This window comes from Engraulis encrasicolus, chromosome 7 (genome assembly GCF_034702125.1).
Source record: "Engraulis encrasicolus isolate BLACKSEA-1 chromosome 7, IST_EnEncr_1.0, whole genome shotgun sequence".
In the NCBI taxonomy this organism is placed as follows: Eukaryota; Metazoa; Chordata; class Actinopteri; order Clupeiformes; family Engraulidae; genus Engraulis; species Engraulis encrasicolus.
The window spans coordinates 29,562,107-29,572,106 of NC_085863.1; the positions used below are offsets into that span (position 1 = coordinate 29,562,107).

A 10,000-nucleotide genomic window follows, 5' to 3' on the forward strand; every position below is an offset into this window, starting at 1 on the left:
AGAGGAGGCCTTTGCCTAGCTGACTCTTTGCCTGTGGTGTCTGTGTCCAATCCCTCTCTCTTTCTCCCTGTTCACTTCCACTTAACTCACTTCATTTATCAATTGCTACCTTCCTCAAATGGGGTTTCCTCAACGTGGATGAGGGGTTAGACAGTATCAGAGACATGTGATTATCAACATTGGAAAGGCAAAGTTCTTAAGATTTATTTAAAGTATATGACATGAATAATAAGCTTAGAAAAATATATTCACATTAAAACAAAGAAACAAAAAAAAACAAAAAAATTGAAAGAAATTTGTCATGGTGGAAGGTGTTTTTTGTCAAGGTGGCTCCCTTCACTGTAGTATGTTGGGGAGACACTGGTAGGATAGCAGAGGAGAGGACCGGAGAGAAGAGTGGGGGAAAAGAGAGAAGAGGAGAGGAAAAAAGGAGGCATTGGCCTAGCTGACCCTTTGTCTGCTGTGTCTGTGTCCAATCCATCTCTCTTTCTCCCTGTTCACTTTACTGCGATTTAATTCATTTAATTTAATTTCAATTTAGCTTATTTCAATTCTTTTTACAATGGAGTGCCAACTTTAATGTGTTTCATTTCAATTCAATTTGGTCTCAATTCTCTCCAATTTAATTCCGTGTTCAATTCCGTTGAATTGATTTTCTTTGACAATTATTTTAAAACACAGCGCGGATGAACAGCGCGGTCAGAGCTGTTGTGTGTGGTGTGGTATATTGTGCAAATGAATCACCTTACTGTGGCAGACTGTGGCATTACTGTGTTATTTTTTTCTTTGTATTTTATTTTCTGACTGTGGTGGTGTTGTGCTGATGTGTTTTATCGTGCCATTGTGTCACACCACAATGCGTATACTGTATTATTGTTGAATACTGTAAGATATATTTTAGCCCGTGCGTGTGTGTGTGCGTGTGTGTGTGCGTGTGCGTGCACACGTGTGTGTGCCCGTTTCTAATGTGTGCCCGCGTGTGTTTGTGTGCGTGTTTCTCATGCTCTTGTGTGTTCCTCTGCAGTCGTTGCTGTGACAAGAAGAGCTGTGGGAATCGCAACGAGACCCCCTCAGACCCCGTCATCATTGACAGGTAACACACACTTCCATTCTCTTGAATGCAATCAGGCATATACGCCAGTGTATACGTGTGTGTGTGTGTGTGTGTGTGTGTGTGTGTGTGTGTGTGTGTGTGTGTGTGTGTGTGTGTGTGTGTGTGTGTGTGTGTGTGTGTGCAAACATTTGTGCATTTCTGTGTGTGTATGGTTGTTGCGTGTGTGTTTATGTGTACTAGGGTACTGTCAATCTTAGTTTTGGAAGTGTGTGTGTGTGCATGTTATAGGAGACAGAATATCTTAGTTGGTGTGTGTGTGTGTGTGTGTGTGTGTGTGTGTGTGTGTGTGTGTGTGTGTGTGTGTGTGTGTGTGTGTGTGTGTGTGTGTGTGTGTGTGTGTGTGCGTGTGTTTCCTGATGTTGCCATTGTTTCCTGTAATACAATGAGTCACCTGTGTGTGTGTGTGTGTGTGTGTGTGTGTGTGTGTGTGTGTGTGTGTGTGTGTGTGTGTGTGTGTGTGTGTGTGTGTCATCTGTTATTTGTGGGGGGCTTGTGTTACTCACCCTCATTACCACCAAATCTACTGTACCCGTAAACAAGCCAGCAAGCCTGTGTGTGTGTGTGTGTGTGTGTGTGTGTGTGTGTGTGTGTGTGTGTGTGTGTGTGTGTGTGTGCGTGCGTGTGTCAGCACTGATTTCTTTTGTCTCTGTGTGTGTGTTTGTACAGTGGTACCTACTCTTTGCTGTGAATGCTGTTGTATTTCGGTCTATATGTATTTTACCCTCTTTTCTATACTCTTTACCGCTGTGTGTGTGTGTGTGTGTGTGTGTGTGCGTGCGCACGCATGTGTATTTTACTCTTCTCTAAACTGGCCACTGCTACTGCTCCTGCGGCTGTGGTGAGGGAGTGTGAGAGTGATAATGAGTGTGGTTTGCTGAGCGCGTCCTCGTACACACATGTGCATGTGTGTGCGCATGTGTATATGTGTACGCATGTGTGTGTGTGTGTGTGTGTGTGTGTGTGCATCTGTGTATGTGTGCGCGCGTGTGTGTGTGTGTGTGTGTGTGTGTGTGTGTGTGTGTGTGTGTGTGTGTGTGTGTAAGTGTGTGTGTGTGAGAGAGAGAGAGAGTGCGTGTGGTGGTTGGCTGAGAGCAGTCTGACCACTGCACCCCACAGTCCTCTGGGGCAGCCAGACGCTCAATGACCTGCCTGCCTTCAACTCCCAGCTGCCTGTGTGTGTGTGTGTGTGTGTGTGTGTGTGTGTGTGTGTGTGTGTGTGTGTGTGTGTGTGTGTGTGAGTGTGAGTGAGTGAGTGAGTGAGTGAGTGAGTGAGTGAGTGAGTGAGTGAGTGAGTGAGTGAGTGAGTGAGTGAGTGAGTGAGTGAGTGTGTGTGTGTGTGTGTGTGTGTGTGGCCTCAGCTGAGGATGAAAGCGATTCCAAAGATCCTTCATTACTGGGCCTTACTACAAGTCCACAATCCTTTCTTATTCATCCTCACTCTGAGATCGGGGCTATGCAACAACAACAATAACACAGACATTCAGATTCAGGGGTGAATGGAAAGATCTCTGTTGACATTAGACATGGGAGAGTGAGATACAGTATGATGAAATGTAATGGGTTTTTTTCAGTATCTCAATAAAACATTCAGAACAGTTAAGAAGTTCAGAAAGTTGCTCTGACATTGCGATATTAAAAGGGAAAATATATAATAACTGCTACTTGCTAATAGTTGCTACTAAATTGTCACTTTAATTACTTCGAAATGATTTGATGAGTTCAGGCGTGGAAACATTTTCCACTTTTTGCCCCGACAATGTGCTGTGGTAAGGTTTTGAGCAAAGTCGAGAGCTGTACACTTTTCTCTATCAACGTATTCCTATTTTATAATGACCTGGAATTGTGGCGTGACAGATATATTAGTTATGTGAAGAGCTAGCACGGTTCTAGCTCTCATTTAGAAAGTCACGTCGACATGGCTATGTGTCTTTTTCTCCACTTTGCTGAAAAAAGAAGATTCTCTCGGGCATGGCTGTCTTAGCAAATTGGGCAACTATTAAGTCTGGAAACCGCAAAGTGAGCGATGGTCTGTTCAGTAAAATAAGTTATAAGGATACTTTTGTTGTCTTTCCCCAGGCAGGTCATCTGAAATACAGAAATGTTTGTTCTCCTAAGTGCTGTAAAAGGTTTGAAGATTATACCACCAGACGTGTGCGTACACTCGTGTGTGTGTGTGTGTGTGTGTGTGTGTGTGTGTGTGTGTGTGTGTGTGTGTGTGTGTGTGTGTGTGTGTGTGTGTGTGTGTGTGTGTGTGTGTGTGTGTGTGTGTGTGTGTGTGAGGTAGGTACTTTTAGTAGTGCTATCCTTTGTGGGTTGTCGGTACTTTTTCAGAGTTATCCAGAATTACTGGGACTTCCTAGGTGCCTGTTAGAATGAATTGTTGTGCTATCATTGCAGTGTGACATTTGCCTGATCCGACCCACTCTGTTAGATTTCATTAATTTGTCATCGTTGTCACGACTTAAAATAGACACTAAAGCATTGAGAAATCAAGATTGAGCATTTGAAAATCAGCATTGTACAGAAATAAAAATGGCGAAATCAAATACAATATTGCACAAATGAATTTAAGCACTTAAAGCGTCCAAGTGCCTGCCGCTCTTCAATTCAATTAAGACGCCATTGGTATTTTACACAATATAAGGCAATTACACGACATGATAGCGTCCTAATGACATTCTTTAAATATGAGTCCCGCGGAGGCGAGACCTTTTGAAGCCCTGCAGTCTAAAACATGTAATAAAGGCACCTCAGTAGAGCTAAGAGATCTCTCTCTCTCTCTCTCTCTCTCTCTCTCTCTCTCTCTCTCTCTCTCTCTCTCTCTCTCCCCCTCTCTCTCTCCACTCTACTCTCTCCTCCTTTCAACTCTTCTCCTTAATAAAATCCACATGCATAATGAAGTATGTGACAATAGTAGCCAGAGTGCCCCAGGCCGATTACCCCCTCTGCACACACACACACACATACGCACACGCACGCGCACGCGCACGCGCACCTATGCACGCACACACACACACACACACACACACACACACACATACATACACATGCATACACACACACACACACACACACACACACACTACCACATCCCCCTATCCTCCTCCACCTCCCTCCCTCCCTCTCTCTACATCCCTCTTTCTCAATCATGCCCTCACTTACACCCACCCCCGGCCCCCCCTTCCCCCCCAAGGGCACCTAAACACAGCCCTTCTCTCTTTCACCGTGCACTCTCCTCTCCGAGCAAGAAACCCAATCCAGCCCCCGTCTGCTTCTCACACCGGGCTGCTTTCCCTCTTTTCTGTTTTTTTTCTTCTACAACTTCTCCACCGCTACGGGAGAGCCCACACATCACGCACAACAACAGCCACAATTGTTGTTGTTAGTGTTGTTACCATTGTTTGTTTGTTTGTTTGTTTGTTATTGTATACATTGCAGTGGAATTGGCAAGTCTCTGGAACAAAAAAAAAAGTGTAAGAAGCAACCGCCTCTGTTTCGTGTTTCATGCCGAGGCTTTAGAAGAAAAAAAAAACGCTAGCGAATTTAAAGGAAGCGAGAAGCAAGAAGCTAACAGCTAGCGGAGCGTGGCCTGGGGTTAGCATAGCGTGGTAGCAGCCGCTGGAGCCGCTCCAAGTATAGCGTGTAGTTCTAATGTGGAAGCCATTACCCGCCAGCCCTAACACTCACAGGTCAACACTCGCACAAGTGTCTCCCTCCCTCCCATTCCCTCCCTCCTCCTATTCCCCCACTAACTCGCTTCCTCCTTTTCTCTCCTCCTCCTTCTCCTCCTCCTCTCACACAGTAGGTCATCATATGTACAAGTGTCTCCCTCCTTTTCCCTCCTCCTATTTCCTCACTAACTCACTCCCTCCTTTTCTCTCCTCCTATTCCCGCTTCTCTTCCCTCCTTTCCCCCTTCCTCTCTTCTCCTCCTTCCCCTCCTCCTCTCTCACAGTAGGTCATCATATGTACAAGTGTCTCCCTCCTATCCCCTCCTCCTATTTCCTCACTAACTCACTCCCTCCTTTTCTCTCCTCCTCCTTATCTCTCTTCTCTTCCCTCCTTTTTCCCTTCCTCTCCTCTCCTCCTTCCCCTCCTCCTCTCACACAGTAGGTCATCATATGTACAAGTGTCTCCCTCCTTTTCCCGCCTCCTCCTGTTCCCTCACTAACTCGCTCCCTCTCTCCTCTCCTAATAGGTCAACACTTACACAAGTGTCCCCCTCCTCCCTCCTCTTCCTATTCCCTACCTTTTCCTCTCTCTTCTCCTCCCTTCTGCAGGTCACCATTCTTCACAAGTGTCTCCCTCCATCTATTTCCCTCTCCTCTCCTCTCCTCTCCTCTCCTCTCCTCTCCTCTCCTCTCCTCTCCTCTCCTCTCTTCCCCCTCTTCTCTTCCCTCTTTCATTCCTTCCCTCTCCTTCTCTTCTCTCCTCTCTCTCCCTTCGTATAGATCACCATTCGCACAAGTGTCTTCCCCTCCACTTTCCAACACTAGACAGAGCCGCCCACCCACTTGCCTGTCTTTCCATCCCGCTTTCCATCATATGCGCACGCACGCACGCATGCACACACACACACACACACACGCACACACGCACACACACTTCTCCGGTCGGTGTGCTTCTGAGACGCCTTAGCGTAGATTTACCTCCCCCCTGAGGAAGAGGCTCGTGGAGGCTCTGAGGAGTGTTTGGGCTAGGATTCTATGTGTGTGTGTGTGTGTGTGTGTGTGTGTGTGTGTGTGTGTGTGTGTGTGTGTGTGTGTGTGTGTGTGTGTGTGTTTTATCGTCGCCATGTGAACGCTGCCGAGCTGTAGCGTTCGCTAGCTCGCCCACATGCACACGCTTGTTTGCTAGCAGCAGTGTCCAGTGATTGAGAGGTGTGCTGAGGTGGTCGCGTTTGGGGCTGTTTCTGCAAAGCCACGGCTTTCCAATGCAGACCACGGTCGTGGTAGGTTTGTGAAGAGGAGAGGATAGGAGAGGAGACAAGAGGAGAAGAGTGTAGAGGAGAGAAGACAACAGGAGAGGAGAGGAGCGGAGAGGCGAGGAATGTAGAGGAGAGGAGAGGAAAGGAGGTGAGTTGCCCTGTGAAGCTAGTTATATGACAGGCATGCCAACCTCACTATCTTTTTCTCTCAACACTCAACTCTCTCTGTATACTTTCTTTCTGCCATTTCTCCCTATTTCTCCCCCTTATTTGTCTCTCGCTTTTTACGGCTCTCTTTCCCCCTCCATCCTTCTTTACCACTTTACGCTTTTCCTCTCTCAGACATCCTTTCTATCCTCTGTGGGCTTTGGCTTGTTGTCTTTTCTGAGGTAGCTAACAGACGCACTGACCTGTGGTACTGTGGACTCAGCTGGCCTTCATCTGCGTATCTGCACCATACCTCCCTCCACCTCTCCTCCTCCCTCCACCTCTACTCCTCCCTCCCTATCCCCCTTTCTCTCTCTCTCTCTCTCTCTCTCTCTCTCTCTCTCTCTCTCTCTCTCTCTCTCTCTCTCTCTCTCTCTCTCACCCTCTCTCTCCTTCCCAGCTTGCCCATTGCTGCCAGGGTTAATGTCAATACATCCGACTGTATGCTTCACCTACATACCTGGGACATATGTGCCCAGCCGACACACGCATGCACGTGCGCACGCATGCAGGCACACACACACGCATGCACACGAGGAACAGCATCATCATCATCATCATCATCATCATCATCATCATCATCCTCAACACCCCCGGCTTTCTGCTTCGTTGGGCTCGAAAGGTTTAGAAGTCCTGGGGGGGCAGCTGGAGTCTCCCTTTCACACACACACACACACACACACACACACACACACACACACACACACACACACACACACACACACACACACACACACACACACACACACACACCTTTAGACTCCAGTGAACAAACAAGCCTTGTGCATGGACCACTGAGCACTCTGGCTTGCATTAGGTACACTGTCTCGCATGCAGTGCTTTTGGGAAAAAAAAAACAGACCAATAAAAGCTGTCATAGGTGTTTTGATAAAGAAAAAAAACAAGCGTTGAATGCAATAAATCAACATGATAGATGATTGAACACCCATATTCAGCTATGTATGATAATTCTCTGTAAGATTCACAAACCTACATTTACTGTAAGTTAAGTTATTACGTTTAAAAACGACCAATGATTTATGACATAGGTGTTTTGACTTTGTAAAAAAATCAACAACATAACGATAGATTAACACAAATCCACCTACGTACTGTATTTGAGATAATGATCTGCAGTCTCCACAAGCATAAAACTATTAAGCTTTATATAAAGAATGGAAACAGGGGTCGTTAAACTGTCAGTGTAGTGTCTGGAAGAAGTCTGAACAGTAGAGTTTTAGTCCTAGAGGGTCATATCCCCACAGCACCAACATACTGTTCCTTTCACCTCGTTTGTCATCCCTGTTGAGGTTGAGGAAGCAGAGAAATATCTTGACTAGGGTGGAATATTTTATCTTATTTGATGCTATAATACACATGTTTTTCCTCCACCCCCACATTTGCTCTCTCTGTTTCTCTCTGTCTCTCTCTCTCACCTTCTATCTCTCTCTCTCTCTCTCTCGCTCTCTCTCTCTCTCTCTCTCTCTCTCTCTCTCTCTCTCTCTCTCTCTCTCTCCCTCTCTCTCCTTTTTTGTCACATGCTACTGCAGCACTGGAAAATGGGTCATGTGAGAGAGGAAAAAAAAGTGAGTGTAAAAAAAGAATGAAAAATAACCTCATTTTGGTTTGAATATGTTCTTGGCCGTGCTCTTTCTGTGTATTTTTTTCCTCTTTTCTTTTCTGGATCGCTAACAAACAAACAGCTTGCTCAATGATGCCGTCTCAATTACGATTTATTATTGCCCCGGAATACATAATAAAAAAAATAACAACAACCCCGGACTTCTATCTCGTTCCTTGAAGTTATTTAGTTCAATAAATAAGGCCTCATTACCGTGCTCTTGTTTCAAAAGAGTTGATTCGATTTCGCCGCAGTAATTAGCCCGAGCTAGCGCTAATTCTCTTGGCCGAGGATCGCAGGCGCTACGCTAATTAGCTCTCTCCCCATCCGACTCACGCTTCTCAGCTGCCGCAAATCCTCGCTCGCCGGCAACTAATGAACCCCTTATTATGCAGTTAAAAGAACAAATCTCATATTTACACTGGATTTTATTCGCAGCGTTTGTAAACACACACAATAGCTGTTGGATTTTTTGGGGGGATTTTTCTGTGGGGAATGTGATAGTGATTGTCTTTATGTTTTGGGAAAATTGCTGCGCTAATGCTGTTACATAGTGCTTCCGGTGTTGCTAACTAATATACTTGTGTATTTCATATGCGTATAATAGTGTGAATGTTGCAATTTTAGCGTGAGTCTATTTGATTACTTTTTCTGTGTGTGTGTGTGTGTGTGCGTGTGCGTGTGCGTGCGCGTGCGTGCGTGCGTGTGTGTGTGTGTGTGTGTGTGTGTGTGTGTGCGTGTGCGTCCGTGCGTGTGCGTCCGTGCGTGCGTGCGTGTGTGTGTGTGTCGGGGGGCATGCGGTTGTCATTTTATAACCTGCTGTATTATTGGGGGGCCGGGTCTCTTGCTCTGCCATATGGTCTTATTCAACCCCCTCAACCCCCCCTGCCACACACACACACGCACGCACACACGCACATACACACACACACACACACACACACACACACACACACACACACACACACACGCACATACACACACACACACACACACACACACACACACACACACACACACACACACACACACACAGTTTGGAGTGTGCGTGCGTGCGTGCGTGCGTGCGTGCGTGTGTGTGTGTGCCCGCCCGCGCGAGCGTGTGTGTGTGTGTGGGTGTGTGTGTTGCAGCAGGTCTCATTTAGGCTGTGTGAAATTGCTTCAAATGACCCTCATTGACATGGACACAAAGGGCCCCTGACATCTTATATACACCCCCCCCTCTTATACACACACCCACACACACACACACACACACACACACACACACACACACACACACACACACACACACACACACATACTTCCAGACCCCCTCCCCTGCACCCCCTCATGTTTTAATCACTTGCATATCAACCTACACAATCAAGATACACACACACACACGTAATGTCTGTGGACAGGCCAAGGTGTGCACAAGCACCCCAGGTCCTCTAGTGAAAAAGCGCTGTTCCACAAAACACATACGTGCACACACACACATACACACACACACACACATGCGCACATACACACACGGGAAATGAAGTGCTCAACGGCAGGTAAAATGGTGTCAAATACGCGCTCACAGATGACCACACACACACCAATACTAGGCCTGGGCAAAAAATCGATGTGATTTTAAAATCGAGTTTGAACGTCAAATCGATTTGTTTTTTGAGAAATCGCGTTATGCGATTTTTTTTTTTAAATCCTCTGTTAGTTTATGTATCCAAGCGCACAGCGCACGCTTACACTTGCATTTCGCCACTTGGCGAAGACGTAGGTCTACCTAGTGCATTCTCTGTGTCTCCTCCCCCATTACATGCACAAACAGACGTGGTGAGTGAAATGGTTTGACAGAAATATAGTGAAACTGGTGAGGAATACGGGCTCCTGTTCAAAAAAGGTGACACAACCTCCTATCGTTTTGCCAATGATGAATAGGCCTACCAAACAAAATACCACTTTGTAAATTGTGAATGACAGTGTTGTCGTAACGTAAGCTTTAGCAGCCGGACTATAGGCTTGTTTCAATATTTGAAACGAAAACATCTCGCGGAGAAATTGCTAAACAAACTACTCTACCAGTACCACAAGAGTGGAGCAAGGTGGAAAGCAATCGTATATGCAATTAGCCTAGAACTACCTAC

The 10,000-nt window shown here is 46.2% G+C and overlaps 1 protein-coding gene across 6 annotated transcripts in view; it reads left to right on the forward strand.

Annotated features, from left to right (window-relative positions):
- Window positions 1–10,000, forward strand: part of LOC134452701 (transcription factor COE1-A) — a 307,435-nt gene that overhangs the window by 33,392 nt on the left and 264,043 nt on the right. For all 6 annotated transcript variants that reach the window (XM_063203218.1, XM_063203215.1, XM_063203219.1 and 3 more), the window contains exon 6: window positions 1,025–1,093. In XM_063203218.1, the coding sequence (XP_063059288.1) occupies window positions 1,025–1,093 (69 nt within the window). The remainder of the gene's footprint in view (window positions 1–1,024; window positions 1,094–10,000) is intronic.